We start from the raw sequence: 25,667 nt of genomic DNA, 5'->3' as shown, positions 1-25,667 counted from the left end.
TATCTGCACTAGCCGTTCCTACTTGTAAGACTAGAGGAAAGGCAGCTAGTTATCACCACCCTTCGCCAACTCTTGGGCTACTCTTTTACTAACGAATAGTGGGATTGACTATTACATTATACCGCCCCCATGATAGCAAGGTCAAGCATGTTTGATGTGAATGTGATTCGAACCCGCAACACTCGGGTCAAGAGTCGAGTACCTTAACCACCTAGCTATGTCGGCTAGCTATATCACCTAGCTATACCACTATGTCACCTAGCTATACTTAATTATAAACTACTTAGCCATTAGGTCGTTTACCTTCAAATTAGCTTTTAAAACACTGAACAATCATTATTTTAATACATATGTTAGCGAAATTGAAACACTTAACGCCATTTCTAAACTCCTTACCAGCTTACTAGGAGAAGATTTGTTTGTTTTGAATTTCGCACAAAGCTACTCGAGGGCTATCTGTGCTAGCCGTTCCTAATTTAGCAGTGTAAGACTAGAGGGAAGGCAGCTAGTCATCACCACCCACCGCCAACTCTTGGGCTACTCTTTTACCAACGAATAGTGGGATTGACTCTCACCTTATAACGCCCCCACGGCTGAAAGGGCGAGCATGTTTTGCGCGACGGGGATGCGAACCCGCGACCCTCAGATTACGAGTCGCACGCCTTAACACGCTTGGCCATGCCGGGCCTACTAAGAGAAGAACATTTCGAACAAAAAATCGAGATAACAAAAAGAAATTAACAACACAAACGGAGTATAAACCACAATCACGTTTGCAGACGTTAAAGGAAAGTCGGGAAAACTAGTTTCAACCGCAGCACGATCTCACAAAGACAAACAAATTTAATCGTGATTAATCACGTGTAAAAAGAAAGTGTTAAGACCATGTCCTGACGTGATGTCAAGGGCACAGTTTCTAAGAACATTCATAACCCTCACGTAACAGTCAACCAGTCCAGCCAGTCAGGTCTCAAATTCCAGAAAACTATTGCACAAAATGTAAGAGAGTGTACTTGAATTTTTTGTGTGTTTTAAACTATGAAGAATTATCAATAAAAAGACAAAACTGGGAAACTATTACTGAAACCATTGCGTACTAACTACACGCAACCTGAATCATTCTCAAAATCCATTTCCAAAGAACGAAATACAAAAGAAGAATCTTGCCATAGGTAAATAGTATATAATAGTGAATAATAATAGTAAATAATTCTTTAATGAGAATTCAAAATAGTAGATACTTTGTTAATATTTGTGTAAATTACAAAATCCAAAACGAGTGTATACTTTTAACATTTTGTTCTGTTATTTACAAAACAGAGAACAAGTAGATATTTTGATAATATATTGTTTGGTTTACAAAATCGAGAACAAGAGGATCCTTTATTAATAATTTCAGGCCCGGCATGGCCAGATGGGTTAAGGCGTTCGACTCATAATCTGAGGGTCGCAGGTTCGAATCCCCGTCGCACCAAACATGCTCGCCTTTTCGGCCGTGGGGGAGTTATAATGTACGGTCAATCCCACTATTCGTTGATAAAAGAGTTGGCGGTGGGTAGTGATGACTAGCTGCTTTCCCTCTGTGTTAATTTACATTGCTAAATTGGGGATGGCTAGCACAGATAGCCCTCGTGTAGCTTTGTGCGAAATTCAAAAAGAAATAAACAAATAATAAAAATTTGTGTTAATTGTAAAACCGAGAACAACTGCATAATTTGATTATATTTTGTTGTATTAGTTACAAAACCCAGAATAAGTGGACCTTTTGTCAATATTTGTGTTAATTACAAAACCCAAAACGAATGGATACTTTGTTAATATTTTCTTTTATTAGTTACAAATTGTAGAATAATTTGATATTTGATAATATTTTTTATGTTTGTTACAAAACCCAGAAGGAGCAGATGCTTTGATAATGTATTATTCTGTTGGTTACAGAACTGACATAAGTGGATAATTTGTTAATATTTGTGTTAATGATGTAACCCAGAACAAGTGGAGACATTAATAACATTATGATGTGTTAGTTACAAAACCGAAAACAATTGTTTATTTTGATAATATTTTGTTTTGTTGGTTACAAACCAAGAACAGCTGGATATTCTTCTAATATTTGTGTTAATTACAAAACCCAGAACGAGTGGATACTTTGTTAACATTTTGTTCTGTTATTTACAAATCCAAGAACAAGTGCATATTTTGATAATATCTTGTTGTGTTCCTTACAAACTCGCAACAAGTGGAAGCTTTGTTATTATTTTTGTTATTTACAAACTGCAGAACAAGTCAAAACTTTGATATGTTCTTGTAATAGTTACAAAACCATGAACAAGTGGATATTTTATAATATTTTATCTGTTTGTTAACAAACACATAATGTATAGACACTTTGTTAATATTTGTGTTAATTACAAAACCAGGAACAAGTGGATATTTTATAATATTTTATCTGTTAGTTAACAAACACATAATGTATAGACACTTTGTTAATATTTGTGTTAATTACAAAACCAGGAACAAGTGGATATTTTATAATATTTTATCTCTTAGTTAACAAACACATAATGTATAGACACTTTGTTAATATTTGTGTTAATTACAAAACCATGAACAAGTGGATATTTTATAATATTTTATCTGTTAGTTAAGAAACACATAATGTATAGACACTTTGTTAGTATTTGTATTAGTTACAAAACCAGGAACAAGTGGATATTTTATAATATTTTATCTGTTAGTTAACAAACACATAATGTATAGACACTTTGTTAGTATTTGTATTAGTTACAAAACCAGGAACAAGTGGATATTTTATAATATTTTATCTGTTAGTTAACAAACACATAATGTATAGACACTTTGTTAATATTTGTGTTAATTACAAAACCAGGAACAAGTGGATATTTTATAATATTTTATCTCTTAGTTAACAAACACATAATGTATAGACACTTTGTTAATATTTGTGTTAATTACAAAACCAGGAACAAGTGGATATTTTATAATATTTTATCTGTTAGTTAACAAACACATAATGTATAGACACTTTGTTAATATTTGTATTAATTACAAAACCAGGAACAAGTGGATATTTTATAATATTTTATCTGTTAGTTAACAAACACATAATGTATAGACACTTTGTTAGTATTTGTATTAGTTACAAAACCAGGAACAAGTGGATATTTTATAATATTTTATCTGTTAGTTAACAAACACATAATGTATAGACACTTTGTTAATATTTGTGTTAATTACAAAACCAGGAACAAGTGGATATTTTATAATATTTTATCTCTTAGTTAACAAACACATAATGTATAGACACTTTGTTAATATTTGTGTTAATTACAAAACCAGGAACAAGTGGATATTTTATAATATTTTATCTGTTAGTTAACAAACACATAATGTATAGACACTTTGTTAGTATTTGTATTAATTACAAAACCAGGAACAAGTGGATATTTTATAATATTTTATCTGTTAGTTAACAAACACATAATGTATAGACACTTTGTTAGTATTTGTATTAGTTACAAAACCAGGAACAAGTGGATACTTTGTTATTATTTGTATTAGTTACAAAACCAGGAACAAGTGGATATTTTATAATATTTTATCTGTTAGTTAACAAACACATAATGTATAGACACTTTGTTAATGCTTGTATTAATTACCAACCACAGAACAAATGGATACTTTGTTATTATTTGTATTAATTACAAAACCAGGAACAAGTGGATATTTTATAATATTTTATCTGTTAGTTAACAAACACATAATGTATAGACACTTTGTTAATGCTTGTACTAATTACCAACCACAGAACAAATGGATACTTTGTTAGTATTTGTATTAGTTACAAAACCAGGAACAAGTGGATATTTTATAATATTTTATCTGTTAGTTAACAAACACATAATGTATAGACACTTTGTTAATGCTTGTACTAATTACCAACCACAGAACAAATGGATACTTTGTTAGTATTTGTATTAGTTACAAAACCAGGAACAAGTGGATATTTTATAATATTTTATCTGTTAGTTAACAAACACATAATGTATAGACACTTTGTTAATGCTTGTACTAATTACCAACCACAGAACAAATGGATACTTTGTTATTATTTGTATTAATTACAAAACCAGGAACAAGTGGATATTTTATAATATTTTATCTGTTAGTTAACAAACACAATGTATAGACACTTTGTTAATGCTTGTACTAATTACCAACCACAGAACAAATGGATACTTTGTTAGTATTTGTATTAGTTACAAAACCAGGAACAAGTGGATATTTTATAATATTTTATCTGTTAGTTAACAAACACATAATGTATAGACACTTTGTTAATGCTTGTACTAATTACCAACCACAGAACAAATGGATACTTTGTTAGTATTTGTATTAGTTACAAAACCAGGAACAAGTGGATATTTTATAATATTTTATCTGTTAGTTAACAAACACATAATGTATAGACACTTTGTTAATGCTTGTACTAATTACCAACCACAGAACAAATGGATACTTTGTTAGTATTTGTATTAGTTACAAAACCAGGAACAAGTGGATATTTTATAATATTTTATCTGTTAGTTAACAAACACATAATGTATAGACACTTTGTTAATGCTTGTACTAATTACCAACCACAGAACAAATGGATACTTTGTTATTATTTGTATTAATTACAAAACCAGGAACAAGTGGATATTTTATAATATTTTATCTGTTAGTTAACAAACACATAATGTATAGACACTTTGTTAATGCTTGTACTAATTACCAACCACAGAACAAATGGATACTTTGTTAGTATTTGTATTAGTTACAAAACCAGGAACAAGTGGATATTTTATAATATTTTATCTGTTAGTTAACAAACACATAATGTATAGACACTTTGTTAATGCTTGTACTAATTACCAACCACAGAACAAATGGATACTTTGTTATTATTTGTATTAATTACAAAACCAGGAACAAGTGGATATTTTATAATATTTTATCTGTTAGTTAACAAACACATAATGTATAGACACTTTGTTAATGCTTGTACTAATTACCAACCACAGAACAAATGCATACTTTGTTAGTATTTGTATTAGTTACAAAACCAGGAACAAGTGGATATTTTATAATATTTTATCTGTTAGTTAACAAACACATAATGTATAGACACTTAGTTAATGCTTGTACTAATTACGAACCACAGAACAAATGGATACTTTGTTAGTATTTGTATTAGTTACAAAACCAGGAACAAGTGGATATTTTATAATATTTTATCTGTTAGTTAACAAACACATAATGTATAGACACTTTGTTAATGCTTGTACTAATTACCAACCACAGAGCAAATGGATACTTTGTTATTATTTGTATTAATTACAAAACCAGGAACAAGTGAATACTTTGTTATTATTATTATCAAACTCCAGTAATCATCTGGTGTCTGATTAAAGCTCTTACTTAATAACTTGGAAGTTTAAGGTGGACTGCTGGTCCAGTAACGCTATGGCTTGAGAAGTGTATGGTAGCCAACTGGGCACTTATAGATTTCTCTTCGATTTATCTCACGAGGTGTCCAAGACCAACGAATTTTTCATTCAACCACTTTGCGTGACATTCGAAAAAAAACTGTCAAGCGTTTCCTTTATTAAGTTCGTGTCTTCAAAACAGTCCTTTCATAGCTTTGCGATAAATAGTGAAACAAACAAACATTATCAGAATAATTTACGTCACAGTAACGTTCGACTACAATTTTACCAAAATTAGATTTCTTAGGGGGGGGGACCTACTTCTTTGTTTCACCATCTTCACCTTTGAAGGTTTAAACTATTTTTACTTTGAAAATCGCACAGCTGTTTGTTACCTTGGTCAGATATGAAACTCCCAGAATCATGTTGGTTGAGAACTGATACCTTGCGGTCTAGCTACAGGCTAAACTTATCTGAGTGGGAGGCACACACCTATATAAAAACAAAAAATAAAAATATTTAAATTGAATTTTACTGTACTCAAAATAAGGACTGAAGGTTAGCGATGATAGCTCCCTCTTTTACCTGTAAACAGACACAATCAGTCAAAACAACTATGGCGCCACAGCACGTGGGCAGAAAATGTCATATAAGGATTCGAATCTACACAATCCACTGTCACTTATTTACTTGAAACGAATAATATTAAATGTTCGGCCTAAACATTTCAGCCGTCTAGCGACAAAGTAAGTAACTACACCTGAGAAACATATTGTATATGTTGTATAAGCTTAAATATTTGTTTACTGACCACCATGTAACCGAAACACGTAGAAAGATGATTCGTAAGAAAGTTTGATATTATAGACAGATGGAGAAAACCACGACAGTTATCCGATAAATGTTCTGATATATAGGGCCACGTTATCACAAAACAGGTACAAGAGAAAAGTTTTATAGCATAAACATATATAGGTTCTATAGTGATATATATTGAAAGTAAGTTTACTGTGAATCTGATACTAGTTCAATAATAATATATATTGTAAGTAGGTTCATTGTGAGTCTGGTACTTGTTCAACTGTTACAATAACAGTGATATATAATGTAAGTAGGTTCATTGTGAGTCTGGTACTTGTTCAACTGTTACAATAACAGTGATACATATTATAAGTACGTTTATTATGAGTCTAGTACTAGTTGAACTGGTACTATAATAGTGATATATATTTTAAGTAGGTTCATTGTGAGTCTGGTGCAAGAGTTGTTATAACTGATATAATAGCTCTGTTGTAGTGGCCACAACTATTATAACTCTAGAAAATTCTATTTTTTTCTTCCTGGTTAAGAATCTATGTGGTCAGTTCATATTGCTTCTGTTCTTAAGAATTCAACAAGAGTTGTCCATAAGACAATACAACAGCTTTAGTCAGAAACGTGGAACTACATTTTGGGAGACCTTCTGCTGTCCCCTTATGCACTGAATGAGCTGCTAAAAGAACCAGTAACAAACGTTGTCAACAGTTGCAGGAAGATGCAGACAAAATATAAAGAATGGATCGCTCGAAGGAATCATCTGTTGACAACAGCGAACAACTATGAATGAACAAAAATTCGTAGAGAAAACTGTAGAGGTTTGCTTCTTTTTGTCTTGACAACCATCTGGCATGTACTGAGGTTTCGGTGTTATGGGATGGTCAACCGTTAGTATGATGAAGAGGTTTCGGTGTAATGGGATGGTCAACCGTTAGCATGATGAAGAGGTTTCGGTGTAATGGGTTAGTAAACCATCAGCGTAATGAAGAGATTTTAATGTTATCGGTTGGTCAACCATTAGTATGATAAAAACATAGAACATGTCGCTTTTACTGGGTAGCCTCTTCCCTCTACGTGATTATGGAATTCTGAGCTACATTCTTCTTCCAGAAAACAAAGCACCATGCCACTCCCTCAGAACCATCATCACCGTCAGGAACACAGCAGGCTATAACCAACATTTTAACTGTAATTGTAGGATTATCCACTCAATCCGTGGGTACATCCACATCCCAAAACGGCTGAAAACCTGGTTTATTCCATGCCTAGATGATTTCAGTTCTTTTTAAAATTCTGGAGGTGGTCGAACTTTGAACTATGCACTTTCCCGTTTGATCATTAGTGACCACCATAAGGCTATATACGTGGAATTTAGGCAATGCACCGTTTTATACCAATACCTGTTTTAAATTTTTAAGTCTTAATAGTCGAGAAAGTTCCGACTCTAGGCTCCTAGCGTGTGTAAAACTGTATTCATATTAAGTTAAAAAATATACTTTCAAAAATATTTGGAGAACAAAGTTAGAATTTATTCGTAAAGGTAAAGATTGATGTTGTGTTAAAGAAGCGAATTTCTTGACTGATGAGAGAAGTTGGAATCTATGAGATGCCACAGAATCTTCCCTGCACTTTAATATATGAGTGGGTAACAAGAATAACAGTCAGTCCCTAAAGGGCAACATTTTATTTGGTCAGCTTTTCAAAATTAGGAACGGAGACTGATAGTCTTAGAAGTTATGCTGTCAATACATAATACAAACAGCACAAGAGAAGACGGTTTATAAAAATTATACTTCGAGAAAAACAGTTCATCATCTGTTTTATAAACATCTTTGTTCTTTAAATGAAATGTTTTAGGGTCAGATGTAAAAGCAGATGCTTAAGAAATTAGCTAAACCTGATTGGGCCTGAACTGGTATACATCGTAATACGTAAATATATTATATATATTATCAATATATTTTATTTCAACTTTACCAGTAAATAAGATTAATTTGTTTGTTTTTTAGAAAATATTATCACTTTGACTATAGATGACGCTCATGTGCAATTCATTATTTATCAGTACGAATTGCCTAAACTGTAAAGAGGTTTCCTGAATATTTATGGATATGTGGTACATCTATGGTCTGAGAATGTGCCAAACACCAGGTGTTTCTGATAGTAGTGTGTGTTACAGTGAGAATTTAGAAATAGCTGAGAACTCAATATCTGGAAGCATATTTTATTACGAATAAAACTGAGGTAAGTTTAGGGTATTTTTTCTTACATTATAGGTTTATGATTGTTAAAACTAATTATATATTTTTCTCGTTATTTTTTGACTTGTTGACGTAACTTTGTGATAAACTTCTCTTGTTAAAATTATCCCCCTAGTGGGACAACATTAAATTTAGAGACTTGCAATACTAAAATCTGGGATTCGATTCTCAGGGGTAAACGGAACAGACAGCTAATGTGGCTTTGATCAAAAACAAACCAATCAACAAACCTTATTAAATATCCTTTTCTTAGGGCTACGTTCTTCAAAATTTTATTTATGTAAATTATTCTTTTCAGGTTGTTGTTTGTCGAGGGCGATCTGTCTTTACTTTTGAAGTGACAAACAAATTATTTTGTTTGTTTGAATTTTCCGCAAAGCTACACGAGTGTTATCTGTGCTAGCAGCCCTCAATGTATCAATGAACGAATACGGAGAAGGCAGCTAGTCGGCACCCCCAACGCCAATTCTTGGGCTACTCTTTCACCAACGAATAGTGTAATTGATCGCCACTTTATACTGCTCCCACAGATAAAAGGGCGAGCTTCGTACTGCGAGCCGTGCGCCCTAACCACCTGGCCATGCCGTGCCTAGACAGGTAAATTAGAGGGAAGGCATCTAGATAGCACTAGCTGCCATTATCTTTTGCAGCTCTATAACTGGTTAGGAGGTACTGACTGTCACTATTTTAACGCACTCCGCCCACAAATTACGGAGAGATAATTTTGCTTTACGATGAGACAGGCGTCAGTTACGGACCTTTTTTATCAAAGACGCTACAGTCAGAATTATTTTCTTACGCGGAATTAATCAAAACTTATTTTAAATGACTGGTTGTTTGGTTACGTTAAAGCAAAGCCACATTGGGCTATCTGCTGTATGCATTGCGGGAAATTGAGCCCCGGATTTAAGCACTATAAGTCCATACACTTACCGCAGTCCCACCCGGGGATCATTTATAATGAAATAGCATGAACATTGGACAAGCGTGTAACTGTCAGTTTTTCACATCTTTTGCACCTTCACTGGGGAAGTATGAATTCTTATAACCTAAAACTCAAGTATCAATACCCGTGATGTATAGATGATGATAACCCACTCTATGTAAGAATAAACAAAAACGATGAAAAATAAAAACTTTCAGGACTTAAAAGCAAAAACAACAAAATACAGACTCATAGCTATGTATGTTAGGCTTAATACAGACTCGTAGCTATGTATGTTAGGCTTAATACAGACTCGTAGCAATGTATGTTAGGCTTAATACAGACTCGTAGCTATGTATGTTAGGCTTAATAAAGTTCAGGGTCCAACAACCACCTGGTCATCAAAACACACAAGTTAAACTGCTAAAAATGTAAGTACTGTATGAAAAATGTGTGTGTTTGTTTATGTGTGTCTGTGCTGCTTTGAAAGCGAAGTTTACATACAAATAAAAATGAAAATTGTCTGTTGACCTTCTGTAATATTGAAACATATAACATTATGTTTATACTTGCGTTAATATAGTACACAAATGTGAATATATACACATATATAAATCAGTTCATTATTGGTTCTAAAAACATGAAGATATTGTATTAATATATAGTACTGAAATGAGGATATATTAATAATAAAAACATGAAGATATTGTATTAATATAAAGTGATGTGTTCTTGGTCGAAATATCGTGAGAGATTATCATAAGTTAGGATATGAAAAATAATAAACATTTCTCTCCATACAGATCCTTACTGAAGAGAGTTGAAAGAAACCCTGATATAACTTACATATTAGAAGGAAGGTTTCTGAAAGTAGACGACTTGGGATTGTTCAGGTTAGTAATAAGAACTGTTTATAAAGTAACATGTACAGGTAGAGATTTGATTGACTAGAGCTGACACAGTGGTTTATTAATAAGGTTATATCGTTAACACAAATAATACTTAAATTATATTTTGTTTTTATCAGGACCACTGCCTGTATGGAGATTGAATATCGATATGGTATTTTAAATATCAGAATTTTAGAGTGTTATACAGTGTTTTATTTTATAACAGTATCTATGTAATCACTTAGTGACAAGTTCTTAACAACAAAAAACATTATTAAAATACATGTGATGAAAATCCAACAATCTGATGAAGAAAATAAACACGTATGACAAGGAAATGATATTAGGACTTAAACTACAGATTAAGATAAGGAAAATTAGTCCTAGTGAGTAATTTATCTTTTCTGTAACTAGAATAGTGACAATATATAGCTTAGCTATAGTTTATCATCTTTGGTTTTCAAATAAATAATCCAAACTTTGTTCTGTTTAATAGATCAGCTTTAGAAAGAGATTAAATATGATCACGTGGTCTGTAGTAAATAGAACTTAATGTTGTTTTATCACTGAGTGGTGGTCGATCTTTTTATGACTAATTCTAGACAGTTAATCAGGCAGGTGGCAGCACTGTCTATGTATGGATGGTTCTGATTGTTCATCAAATGGTATTTTAAATATTTCCTAATTAAGTCATCATAGCATTACAACACTATACAGTGTTTTATAACAATATCTATGTAATGACTAAGTCACAAAGTCTGGTAATGTCTGTAAATATCATAAAAAATGTCTGAATTTCATGTTGTTCCTTCTTCTACATCTTTGTTATTACATGATAATTAAAAAACCAAACAACCAACTTCACTGAGGTTTTAAACTTATTACCAGTTTTTATAATTAATAACTAATGCTAATTAAATACAATCATAATTATAGTGTAAACAATGTTAGCATTACCCCTTGAAGTTAGCTTCCTTACAGATATTTGGTGGTCCTTTAATATGTTTAAGTACAGGGTGAAACAGGAATTACTAGCTAATAATAGATCAATGTAAAAGTTGTAGAACCTAGTTATAAATACAAACTTTCTTATGTCTAATTAAACATTGAATTAAAATCATATACTCCCCACTTTAATAACTAAGTTATGTTTTACTATATAACACATACTAACCACATTAATAACTAAGTCATGTTTTACTATATAACACATACTAACCACATTAATAAATAACTTATGTTTTACTCCATAACACATACTAACCACATTAATAAATAACTTATGTTTACTCCATAACACATACTCACTACATTAATAATTAAGACATGTTTTACTCCATAACACATACTCACCACATTAATAACTAAGTAATGTTTTACTCCATTACACCTACTCATCACATTAATAACTAAGTCATGTTTTACTCCATAACACATACTCATCACATTAATAAATAAGTCATGTTTTACTCCATAACACATACTCACCACATTAATAATTAAGTCATGTTTTACTCCATAACACATACTCACCACATTAATAACTAAGTCATATTTTACTTCATAACACATACTAACCACATTAATAAATAACTTATGTTTACTCCATAACACATACTAACCACATTAATAAATAACTTATGTTTACTCCATAACACATACTCACTACATTAATAACTAAATCATATTTTACTCCATAACACATACTCACCACATTAATAATTAAGTCATGTTTTACTCTACAACACATACTCACCACATTAATAAATAACTTATGTTTACTCCATAACACATACTCACCACATTAATAATTAAGTCATGTTTTACTCCATAACACATACTCACCACATTAGTAATTAAGTCATATTTTACTCCATAACACATACTCATCACATTAATAACTAAGTCATGTTTTTCTCCATAACACATACTCACCACATTAGTAATTAAGTCATGTTTTACTCCATAACACATACTCATCACATTAGTAATTAAGTCATGTTTTACTCCATAACACATACTCATCACATCAGTAACTAAGTTATGTTTTACTCCATAACACATACTCACCACATTAGTAATTAAGTCATATTTTACTCCATAACACATACTCACCACATTAATAATTAAGTCATGTTTTACTCCATAACACATACTTACCACATTAGTAACTAAGTTATGTTTTACTCCATAACACATACTCACCACATTAGTAACTAAGTTATGTTTTACTCCATAACACATACTCATCACATTAGTAACTAAGTTATGTTTTACTCCATAACACATACTCACCACATTAGTAACTGAGTTATGTTTTACTCTATAACACATACTCATCACATTAATAACTAAGTCATATTTTACTCCATAACACATACTCACCACATTAATAATTAAGTCATGTTTTACTCCATAACACATACTCACCACATTAATAATTAAGTCATGTTTTACTCCATAACACATACTCACCACATTAGTAATTAAGTCATGTTTTACTCCATAACACATACTCACCACATTAGTAACTAAGTTATGTTTTACTCCATAACACATACTCACCACATTAATAGTTATAATATTAACAGTCATTTTGATAGGTCTAATTCCTGCTAAATGTAATTAAAGGTTTTTTTAACCTTTAGAAGGTTATGGAGTTGAAAGTCTTAAAAGGTTGGTTTTTTAACCCTTAGAAGGTTATGGAGTTAAAAGCCTTGAAGAACTAAGTGCTAATGATACTGAGATCACACATGACCAATAGGAGCTAAACTTCAATATTGTCCTGCAGCGGCTCAGCAATAACTCTGTGGGTTCATAACGCATACCATACCACATTATTACATTATTACATACCACAGTGAAATCCCTCTGAGGACACTTCACCGATAGCGCACAGCAAACACTGTGCATGTGTTTGGCACATGTGTACTTTACTCAGTAGTTGATAAGTTAACTATTATTTATTGTTCAAAATTGAACGTTTCGATCGTCACCGAAAATAGAAAAGGACAAATCAAAGACGAAAGATTTCAACTCTTGTGGTGAACATAAGTTCACTTTGTTTCTTTCTAAATAAATATGTATTTTAAAGCTAGTTGTAAAAATTCATGAGTACACAACAACATGAAACTGGAATACAAGAAGAAACTCAAAATAACATTTAAAATAAGACAAATACGAACGATTCCACAAAATTCAAATAAAATGGCTTCAGAATACTTGAGATATGTTAATAGTGTTTATAGATATTTATCAGTCAAGTTCCCACAAGTATCAGGAATAATTTATATTACATAGGTTTACGGAATAAGTAACTTAAGCTTCTTCCAAACTGACAGTGCATTCTTTAGTTTTAATTGCAATAAATTATTATACATTATAATATATTATTATACTATTTTAATACATAATTCATTTTTATATTCCATAAGTTTAACAATTTTAATTAATTGTTAACCAAGCATATAGTCTACAGCTAGTATATATAGTCTACAGTCTATCGTCTATAGCTAGTACTTTATTCTGAAATTCATTATCAATTATTTTTAAACTAATTTATAAGATACAATGACAAAATGAGCACTCAATTATTAAAAATTATTAGGGCTGATGTACGGCCTACACAAATTAAGCTCCATATATTTCTAAGCCTTCCTAAAGAACGATATAACAACAAAATATTCAAACTTAACTTCTGGAAGCCATAAAATGGCCATCATTAAAAATGTTTTTTAATTGTGTACTTATTTTAACGTTTACTTCGACATTATACACAAGTGTCAAGAAACAATATTTAGTTATTTTCTGTTCTATTCACAGGATGCTAACCGACACTAGAATATCTCCACTTCTAATGGTCATCTTGGCATTGACCCTAAGGACATCAGAGGGATCTCTCTGTCCTCCTCCTGAAAACATCTCTCCTTGTACGTGCTCTGCCAACACGGACACCTGTTTTTATTCGTGTAAAGGAAACGAACCACTTCAAGGTCTCCATGATTTCTTTCTGTCCTGTCCAAAAGTAGAGTTTAATATTTACGGGGGAGACATCGATTTTCTGGAGAATGGTTTCTTTGGGAGATTTGGTGAAGTCAAAAGCTTCAGACTGAGCCTCAGTAATCTAAAAATCCAATCACTAGGTGGCCAAGAGATTAACAGCTCACCGTTCCAAGGTCTAGGAGTCACGGACAGGTTCTCCTTACAGATGCTCCTAGTCACACCAGGCACAAGTTGGACATGGACTCCTTTTTCAGCTATAAAATTTGGATCACATGTAACCACAAATGTTCGTTTAAACACAACTCTATTGAAAGTGTTGGACGAAGAGTTTTATCGAGCATTTTCAAATTCCAATATGGAGTCTCTCGACATGTCTGGTACTTCACTCAGTAGTACAGATAGCCCTTTGGTTTTAGCTGATGTTCCAAAGGGTACATATTCAATGCTTAAGTATATCGCTTTTCGAGGAAACGCTATCGTCACCATCAACCGTTCAAATCTACCACATCCAGCCACTAATCTGGAGTTTTTAGATTTATCGTAAGTTCTTGGCAAGTTATCTATACTGACTGATTAATTATTCAATTTTAAGAACAAAGCTACACAATGAACTATCTGTTTTCTGCCCACCACAAATTGTCGAAACACGGTTATAGTAGTGTATGTCTGCTTTGCCACTGGGAGGCTATTTATAGTGTGATGGATAAAACTGATAAAATAGTAATTATTGACTGCTCAGTCTAATGTCTTCCATGATGTTTGTAATATACACGTACATTGAAGAATTAGGTGCATTCTAAACTTCTGTTTGTTTCTCATGCGTCACATCCAGCTGTTCCTAATTTTAAACTGATCCACTGATAGCGGTTAGTCAAGAACATCCTCCGCCATATGTTGGGCTACTCTAAGTGAATTTGACAATAATATTTATAAACCACCCACGAGTTCCAAGTGAGAGGACCTACAGGGCTCAGACCCTCAGATGTCGCTGTTGGTCACCTCTGAGAAAAAAATCACTTCATTGGTAGTGACAGTTCTTCGATTAATCAGGGGGCGCTGTTTTTTACTGACCATGAGAAACAAATCTCAAAACAAGTACTGCATATTGATTAATGTTTAAAGTTTTTTGGCACGTTGGAACGTTTGACACTTTTAATATGTCAGTTAGAGTAAACTGAACACTTTCTAATGTAGTGAACGTTATCATGAAAATGGCCCAAGATACCATATAAATATTGTTTTTAACGTGCTTGTTAAATAATTATTAATTACGTATTAAAAATAACTTAGGAAAATGATGGAGTTTTTTAGAAATGGGTTCGGTTTTTATTAAATTAACCACTGGGTTATATATTCACCAACTGGTCAGTTTGTGTGGGTGTGTGAGAATAACAAACACTAATGACGAACCGTCCAGTTTTTATTGTCACACACCCACACAAACTGACCAGTTATGTCTGCACGATACACAATTAGGCCATGTCTGTCATTGTGTTATGGTAATTATTAAATATTTTTTACTTACTCTAACTATGTTTTGTTATTTTCAGATACAACAGAATTAATAACCTCCCAGAAGATCTGTTCACAGAAATGCCACAACTAAAAACCTTATCTTTAGCTTTCAATCCAACAATAACTGTTCTTCATGAGACACTGTTCAAACCTGTTTTGGAGAGAATCAACTGGCTTGACATCACTGGTAAGTTGTACAGAGAACACTTTAACCGTAACATATGTTTATTTAAAACAATGTTAGATATATAAAATTTATTGACCATCTGAATAGTTAATGACACATTTAAAACATTTTATTAATTATTCTAATGTTCTTTGTTGTTAAACACAGGATATGACTTACATTTGGTGCCACGTGGCATTCTATTATAGTATACTACATCGACATCTAACGGTTGTTATTTAATTAAAAATGCAATAATCGAAAAATATTAAAAATTGAAATAGTTTAGTAATCACAGTAGAATAGAGCTATTGGTGTGTTTATTTAATAAAGAAATTTGAAATTTGTAAAATAATCTGATTCTAACACGATTAGTGTTAACTTTCAAGTGTTCAAATCTTTTGGATTGTTAACTCACAGCACTACAAAATAAAGTGATGAATATTTACCAGTAAAGGAGAACTGTGAACCGAGTTCGGTGAATATTTGCTTTGAACATTTAACGAGATCTATAGAACTGATAACAACATCATGCTGAACATGCCAAGGTTTCATTTCTCTACCTATAATGGACCAATTTAAATCTGGAAAGTCAAAAATAAATAACACATTCAAGTGTTTCAACGACGAAAGTTGTAGCGAGTGTGTGTATTGGGATATCGGCGTGAACGAGTTGTCAGACATACACAGACTTTGTATTGGACCCAGATGTACTGACGTTGAACATTGTAACGATATAGTTTTTCAACCGATACACGTCTGTAATAGCGAAATTATACTATGGGATGAAGACACATTTATTTAAACAAGAAATCATGTTTCAAGTCTCTTGTTTATCATAACTTGGTACTTCAGTAGCAAGTCTTGTGGTCATTTGTTTACTTATGACTTGGTGTTTCAGTAGAAAGTCTTGTGGTCATTTGTTTACTTATGACTTGGTATTTCAGTAGAGAGTCTTGTGGTCATTTGTTTACTTATGACTTGGTATTTCAGTAGCAAGTCTTGTGGTCATTTGTTTATTATAACTTGGTATTTCAGTAATAAATCTTATAGTCACTTGTTTACTTATAACTTGGTATTTCAGTAGCAAGTCTTATAGTCACTTGTTTACTTATAACTTGAATTTCAGTAGCAAGTCTTATAGTCACTTGTTTACTTATAACTTGATATTATACTAATAAGTCTTGTAGTCACTTGTTTATTTATAACTTGGTATTTCAGTAAAATGTCTTGTGGTCACTTGTTTACTAATAACTTGGTAGTTGAGTAATAAGTCTTGTAGTCACTTGTTTACTCATAACTTGGTATATCAGTAATAAGTCTTGTAGTCACTTGTTTATTATAACTTGGTATTTCAGTAAAAAGTCCTTAAATGATATAAAGGTAATGATTTCTTATATAAGATTACACTAACTTCAGGATAGTTGACTTGAAGAGAGCTAAGCCTATTGTAGTTTCGTCTGTCAAACATTATAGAAAGTTTCTAATAATAGCTGTAGAATATAATCCAGTGACCATTCAATCATTAGTTGTTATAAATTGTTAATGGCATATATATATATTAGTTATTATAAGTTATTTATAATTATTCTTGTTTTTTTAACTTTTATTGTTAGTTGTTATCAAATATATATAACAATTATTGGTATTGTTAGTTGTTATTCAAACACTTTGTAACGATTTTTGGTGTTACTTGTTGTTGTAAATGAACATCCGTGATGACTAGAAGACCAACTTGTAGAGAAAAAATATATATATAAACGGCTGGTATGGATTGAGAAAATTTTTATGTAGAGGAGCGAACAACGTTTCGACCTTCTTCAGTCATCATCAGGTTCACAAAGAAAGAAAGAGGTAACTGACCGACAGCTGAACATATATTTGAAGTGGTTATGTAATTGAGTGTAGGAATGTAGAGGGCGTGTTGAGATGTTTGATTATAATTACTAATATAGGTATAAAGGTGTTCCTTTATATATTTTGGGAATAATTTGGACTTCATTATAACCTACATTAATAAATATAATCAAACATCTAAGCACGCCCTCTACATTCCTACACTCAGTTACACAACCCCCTTCAAACATATGGTAATCTATCAGTCAGTTATCTCTTTTTTTCTTTGTGATCTGACGATAACCGTAGAAGGTCGAAGCGTTGTTTGCTCATCTATATAGTAGCATTTTCTCAACCCATGCCATTCGTTTTTACATATATATTGTAAATGAATTGTTTATATATTCTAATTATACAAAAGAATTATAATTGAGACAGTAGTGAAATCTATGTTTATCTCTTATTTCAGCTACGAGCCCCACTTGTGACTGTCAGCTCGCCTGGATTATTCCTTACATAAACAAAGTTGCTATTGGTGGATTTAAAGGTCCACCTTTATCATGCTTTGGCAAACCTCTCTCTCATCTTACAGTTGAAGACTTTAACTGTTAGCCTGAGAAACATGTAAAATCAAGTGTGGGCTGTGTAATGATTTAAAAATATATAATTTTGAACATTTACGTGTTTTTTTCAGCTGTGGTTTTAAACTTTATGTTTATTTTGATGTTTATTCAATATTTTCTTAACATTCTAATAATCAATGTAGCAATCTAGTTTTTCTGCAAGTACATCTATTATCACTTTATCGTTGTTATCTTGAACACAATTGAAAATTTTAAATCTCTACTTGTAATAGTGAAAATAAAGGCTAGATGGAGCCACTACATGAGCGATTTTTTTAATCGATAAAACTATAAACGTTGCTCTATTTTATTTACAACTGAATTTAACCATACGTTTCTAACATTTACTGCTACGGCTTATTTACACGTGATATGACAGAGTCTAACACAATATCCCAATAATAAATGTTTCAAACATAAACTGTGAATAATCAATCACTATTATATCGATACTTCACTATTTAATCACATAACTTAGATCGTGAAAGTTTAGTGCTGTAAAAATAAACATTCGTGATAAAGCTTTGTACTGTAAAATGTTATTAAATATTTATCGTTAAAAATCTAATCTAACATTTGGAGTTTTATTAACAATGATTGATATGAAAACATTAAAAAAATATTTATGTTTTGTATGAGGACCGTATTAAATATAAATCTTTCTCCTGTTATTATTGTAAAGATCAGTACAAAATGTTGATAAAACTTCAGGTAAAAGATGATCGTGTGTTATGATGTCTGATCTTGAAGATGATCGTGTGTTATGATGTCTGACCGTGAAGATGATCGTGTGTTATGATGTCTGATCTTGAAGATGATCGTGTGTTATGATGTCTGACCGTGAAGATAATCGTGTGTTATGATGTCTGATCTTGAAGATGATCGTGTGTTATGACGTCTGACCGTGAAGATGATCGTGTGTTATGATGTCTGATCTTGAAGATAATCGTATGTTATGATGTCTGACCGTGAAGATGATCGTGTGTTATGATGTCTGACCTTGCAGATGATCGTGTGTTATGATGTCTAACCTTGAAGATGACCGTATGTTATGATGTCTGACCTTGAAGATGATCGTGTGTTATGATGTCTGACCTTGAAGATGATCGTGTGTTATGAAGTCTGACCTTGAAGATGATCGTATGTTATGATGTCTGACCTTGAAGATGACCGTATGTTATGATGTCTGACCGTGAAGATGATCGTGTGTTATGATGTCTGACCTTGAAGATGATCGTGTGTTATGATGTCTGACCTTCAAGATGACCGTATGTTATGATGTCTGACCGTGAAGATGACCGTATGTTATGATGTCTGACCTTGAAGATGACCGTATGTTATGATGTCTGACCTTGAAGATGATCGTGTGTTATGATGTCTGACCTTGTAGATGATCGTGTGTTATGATGTCTGATCTTGAAGATGATCGTGTGTTATGATGTCTGACCTTGAAGATGAAATATTTTTCGCAATCATTCCTTCTGTTGTGGCTATTTATAAAAAGTTATAGACAGTGGAACTGTTTTGTTTTACCTTTTACTACTTTATTCAGTCACATCTACAGAAAAATAATACTTTAACTATAAACATACTTAGTATTCAGTTAATACTTTACATGAACTATAAACATACTTAGTATTCAGTTAGTACTTTACATGAACCATAAACATACTTAGTATCCAGTTAGTACTTTACATGAACTATAAACATACTTAGTATTCAGTGAATACTTTACATGAACTATAAGCATACTTAGTATTCAGTTAATACTTTACATGAACTATAAACATACTTAGTAATTTGTTTTTACTTTACGTGAACTATAAACATACTTAGTATTCAGTTAGTACTTTACAGGAACTATAAACATACATAGTATTCAGTTAGTACTTTACATGAACTATAAACATACTTAGTATTCAGTTAATACTTTACATGAACTATAAACATACTTAGTATTCAGTTAGTACTTTACATGAACCATAAACATACTTAGTATCCAGTTAGTACTTTACATGAACTATAAACATACTTAGTATTCAGTGAATACTTTACATGAACTATAAATACAGTATTCAGTTAATACTTTACATGAACTATAAACATACTTAGTATTCAGTTAATACTTTACATGAACTATAAACATACTTAGTATTCAGTTAGTACTTTACATGAACTATAAACATACTTAGTATCCAGTTAGTACTTTACATGAACTATAAACATACTTAGTATTCAGTGAATACTTTACATGAACTATAAGCATACTTAGTATTCAGTTAATACTTTACATGAACTATAAACATACTTAGTATTCAGTTAATACTTTACATGAACTATAATCATACTTAGTATTCAGTTAGTACTTTACATGAACTATAAACATACTTAGTATTCAGTTAGTACTTTACATGAACTATAAACATACTTAGTATTCAGTCAGTACTCTATATGAACTATAAACATACTTAGTATTTAGTTAATACTTTACATGAACAATAAACATACTTAGTATTCAATGAACACTTTATTGGAACAATAATCATATTTATTAAGTAGAACAACAATCACATGATTGTTGTTTATTGTGTGTAAATAAAAATTAGTGAAAATTGTTCAAGGTAAATACAATTTTCTGTAAATTATACGTGTTGGGTGTAAATTATAGGTGGAGTGTGAAAACAGGTTAGTGTAAATGTATGGATGGAGTCTGAACAAAACATTGTGTGAATTATTTCACAGTTTATTCACGTTTAGAGTTCAACATTAGATATTTTATTTAAAATTATATTTTTAATCAGAACACAATATTATCTCAAGTTGTGTGTGCATGTCGAAAGCTATACCTGATTACACATTGACTTTGTTAGTACAAAGCTATCTTCCTGGTTAAAACTCAACAATGCATTAATGTGTTATCATTTTAACTTCTATCACGGTAAAAGGTAAATCTTCAGTTCTGTTTACCATGGCCTACAGTATCGACACTGTGTATTCACTAGTTGTAGAACGTGAGTTCTCCATATTAGGCCAAGAAACTGGTATAAGTCGATTCTCTAACTTATGGTCCGAAGTATGTTGGGGAATATCGATAGTTCAAGAATCCTACCACACTAAATCTCTTATTACAGGAAGATCTATCGTTGACTATGAAAATGTAAGAAACCGTATAGCCTATTTATACAAGTATGCTGTGTTTCATACAGAAATAGCAGAATATCTCTTCACGTTACTATACGTCTCGTCAGTTTTATTCCAAGAGGCTATCTCCAAGTGTAGTTCCACACTGAAAATCTGTTCCATAGGAGGAGGCCCTGGAAGCGATATATTTGGAATAATCGTAGCTCTACAGAAATTTATTCTACCAGATACAATCCAAACTACTGTAATTGATATGTGCGAGGATTGGAAGGATACGTTTAATTTTTTACTAAATGTTACAAGACCTCAACTTATTAACTGTAACATTGATCGCATAAGACTCGTTTGTGAAAATGTACTTAACAGTGAGTGGACGCATGAAGTGGTGGAAGAAATTAGAAGAGCAGACATTATTACAATGATGAAGTTCATTTCAACAATATCCTGGAACAGAGAAGCATGCGAGCACGTGTTGATGGTATGTAATATTATTATAGTTTATTATTTGAACAATTGTTTTATTTAACCTGTCTTTTCTATAATGAACAATAAATGTTACTCTGAACGTTATGTTTGAGTGTGTTATGACATTGAAAGTATATTCGTGTTTCAACAAATGTTCTGTAGATAATATTTATATATTATTATGTATGACCAATATCAGTTTCCAAAAGTGTTGAATAGCACACGATCAGCTCGCATTTAACAATGTTTGGAAAGTTGATCAAAGATCTGTGTATAGTGAAGGTGTTACTGGGAAAAACCTCACATATGTTGAAAGAGAAAGGGTTATTAGATACCTTATTGGTGATTGAAAAGTTCATAGACAAATCAGCCCAACCCACGAGCGTACATCATATTATCAACAGGTACTATGTTAAAGACGTAGAAGACAACAAGACGTTCTAATATTAGAAACGAACCACTACTTTGTTACTGTGAACTGTAAAGTGAGTTCCAAGATAAAACTGAATGGGTAACCCACTCAGGATCTTAATAACATGTCAGGACTGTCGGTCTTAACATCTTGAAGACATGTCAGGACTGTAGGTCTTGACCACTTGAAGACATGTCAGGACTGTAAGTCCGTATGTGTTCTAGACGTGCCAGGATTGTAAGTCTTTACCACTTGAAAACATGTCAGGACTGTAGGACTTAACCTGTTGAAGACATGTCAGGACTGTAAGTCTTAACGTCTTTATTATTGGTCATTAATTACCAAGATAAATATATTATAGTTTACACATTAGTATATAATCCAGTTTACTGAATTGATTGAACTAACTTAATGTTTTTATGTTCATTCTTATTATAATCAAAACGTGTTTGGGAAGATATTGATCATTAAATAACACTTCATATTTAAACAAAACTTAATGTGTTGTTGGTGACACTTACTCTCTGTATTACAGCACTTAAGTACAGTCGTCATGGGAAACTTCTACTGCAGCACCTCACACACTTTAGTCAATGATATATCTGAAATGTTTGATAAGGATATCAAAACCAAAACCAGAACATGTAAACAGCTTATTTTCATAATATGATTGACATGTAACACACGTATGTGTTTAGAAACAAACATATTTCTATATATTCCCTCAAAAACAAGAAAACAAGTAACTATTTATTTCAATTATTCTGTTAACAATTAACAATAGAACCAACAACAGAGACGATAAAAGACGTTCTTTTAATGATAAACTGAGTGTAATAATTTCAACATGTATAGTCGTTGTACGTGTAGTGTAGTCTCCAGTTTAGTGAACCTTTAACATAACGAAACTGTAATAATTAGAGCTACAATAATAACCAGCTGTGAATCTGTGCGTCGTCTTAAAATACGTTCTTATGTTTAGTTAGGAAGAATATATGATGAATATAGTGTTATTGATATCTGATGATATGACAACACCATGTTGAAAGTGTTTAATAAACAATTAAAATTACATGTTCATATTTTTAAATAATTTCAATAATTAACAACATAAACCTACAATATTTTAAATGTAACTTTTATCAACTAATATCTTCTCTAATTCTTTAATAAGTTTTCTCTTTACATCTAACCTCAACTTTCAGGAACTGTTCTCGGGGTTCTTTATATATTTTTCCCTCATTTAATCTAAAAGTTACAGTCCAACATTTGAAACTTGTGGTATTAATGTTGTATTTTATGGTAAAACGTGTGTTTAGACACATATAACACAAAATAACGATTTCACTTCACTACAAGGTTTTCCTAATTTTAATAATTTGTAAATACATAATCAAATTGAATAACTTTTATCTAAAGGTTTGGTTTATTAGTAAACATTAATGTCGTTGTAAGTAAGTTACAGTTGTTTTAGCCAATGATTCAAATGTTCTATAGATTATTTTATAACAAAGTTCATACACATATAATTCTCAGTGATACTACTAACTAGCATTTCTTATATTTTCTTCTAGAGAATCTTCAAGCTAATAAAGATGGGATCTTTTATAGTGTACATTGATAATTCAGGTGGACGAAATTTTGAAATAGTTTCCAGAATAGCTTCTAGGTGCGGATTACGGGAGGTAATCCAACCAGTTCTTCATAAGAAATTCATGAATTCTAGAGAGACTTTTGGGATTTTTTCTGAAATTCAAAGAAATGTTGGAAGTGATCCTGTGAAAACAACGAGAGTATCATTTGCTGTTTGGCAAAATATTGCTAGCGAAGGTTTTTATCGAGAAACTCAGCAATATAATACCTGGTATTAATGAAACCCAGTAAGTAGAGTGATGATCCATGAGGATTCTTGTCTATCTGTAAATAACATGTATCCAAGACCACAACAAAGAACAAGCTACAATATCAACACACCCATTCCTGTCGTCACTATTTGGTGTGTCCATTCTGCACTTTTAATATTTTATTATATATTTTCCACGTGTGAGCTATTCACAAGCCTAATTTATAATATTTTATAGGATAATTTATTATAAAGAAGACAAAAATCTGCGTACTTGTGAGCTATTCACAAGCCTAATTTAGAATATTTTGTAGGATAATTTATTATAAAGAAGACAAAAATCTGCGTACTTGTGAGCTATTCACAAGCCTAATTTAAAATATTTTATAGGATAATTTATTATAAAGAAGACAAAAATCTGCGTACTTGTGAGCTATTCACAAGCCTAATTTAAAATATTTTATAGGATAATTTATTATGAAGACAAAAATCTGCTAACTTGTGAGCTATTCACAAGCCTAATTTATAATATTTTATAGGATAATTTATTATAAAGAAGACAAAAATCTGCGTACTTGTGAGCTATTCACAAGCCTAATTTAAAATATTTTATAGGATAATTTATTATAAAGAAGACAAAAATCTGCGTACTTGTGAGCTATTCACAAGCCTAATTTATAATATTTTATAGGATAATTTATTATAAAGAAGACAAAAATCTGCGTACTTGTGAGCTATTCACAAGCCTAATTTAAAATATTTTATAGGATAATTTATTATAAAGAAGACAAAAATATGGGTACTTGTGAGCTATTCACAAGCCTAATTTATAATATTTTATAGGATAATTTATTATAAAGAAGGCAAAAATCTGCGTACTTGTGAGCTATTCACAAGCCTAATTTAAAATATTTTATAGGATAATTTATTATGAAGACAAAAATCTGCTAACTTGTGAGCTATTCACAAGCCTAATTTATAATATTTTATAGGATAATTTATTATAAAGAAGACAAAAATATGGGTACTTGTGAGCTATTCACAAGCCTAATTTAAAATATTTTATAGGATAATTTATTATAAAGAAGGCAAAAATCTGCGTACTTGTGAGCTATTCACAAGCCTAATTTAAAATATTTTATAGGATAATTTATTATGAAGACAAAAATCTGCTAACTTGTGAGCTATTCACAAGCCTAATTTATAATATTTTATAGGATAATTTATTATAAAGAAGACAAAAATCTGCGTAATTTAAAATATTTTATAGGATAATTTAT

The 25,667-nt window shown here is 31.4% G+C and overlaps 3 protein-coding genes across 6 annotated transcripts in view; 2 read left to right on the top strand and 1 right to left on the bottom strand.

Annotated features, from left to right (window-relative positions):
• Positions 1 to 5,933, bottom strand: part of LOC143256239 (uncharacterized) — an 88,833-nt gene extending 82,900 nt beyond the window's left edge. Inside the window, exon 1 of the mRNA XM_076513165.1 lies at positions 5,485 to 5,933. The gene's annotated coding sequence lies outside the window, so the exon portion shown is untranslated. The remainder of the gene's footprint in view (positions 1 to 5,484) is intronic.
• On the top strand, positions 923 to 18,787 carry LOC143256238 (uncharacterized). 4 transcript variants are annotated; one of them, XM_076513163.1, is made up of 5 exons: positions 923 to 1,172; positions 10,298 to 10,387; positions 14,207 to 14,926; positions 15,937 to 16,088; positions 18,373 to 18,787. In XM_076513163.1, exons 3-5 carry the CDS (start codon positions 14,208 to 14,210, stop codon positions 18,513 to 18,515), a joined length of 1,014 nt encoding a protein of 337 aa, XP_076369278.1. In that variant the 5' UTR covers positions 923 to 1,172; positions 10,298 to 10,387; position 14,207; the 3' UTR covers positions 18,516 to 18,787. The 4 variants fall into 4 exon arrangements, with proteins under 4 accessions (XP_076369278.1, XP_076369276.1, XP_076369279.1 ...); XM_076513161.1 differs by lacking the exon at positions 923 to 1,172 and adding an exon at positions 6,120 to 6,238; XM_076513164.1 differs by lacking the exon at positions 923 to 1,172 and adding an exon at positions 6,473 to 6,491.
• A 1,845-nt stretch (positions 18,788 to 20,632) lies between these two features.
• LOC143256236 (uncharacterized) lies at positions 20,633 to 25,626 on the top strand. The gene is made up of 2 exons (XM_076513160.1): positions 20,633 to 22,145; positions 24,119 to 25,626. The coding sequence occupies exons 1-2, from the start codon at positions 21,495 to 21,497 to the stop codon at positions 24,413 to 24,415; spliced, it is 948 nt and encodes a 315-aa protein (XP_076369275.1). The 5' UTR covers positions 20,633 to 21,494; the 3' UTR covers positions 24,416 to 25,626.
• The last annotated feature ends 41 nt before the right edge of the window (positions 25,627 to 25,667 follow it).

This window comes from Tachypleus tridentatus, chromosome 7 (genome assembly GCF_004210375.1).
Source record: "Tachypleus tridentatus isolate NWPU-2018 chromosome 7, ASM421037v1, whole genome shotgun sequence".
NCBI classification, from domain to species: Eukaryota; Metazoa; Arthropoda; class Merostomata; order Xiphosura; family Limulidae; genus Tachypleus; species Tachypleus tridentatus.
The sequence above is the reverse complement of the archived record's forward strand: the minus strand, read 5'-3'. Positions and strand labels throughout refer to the sequence as shown.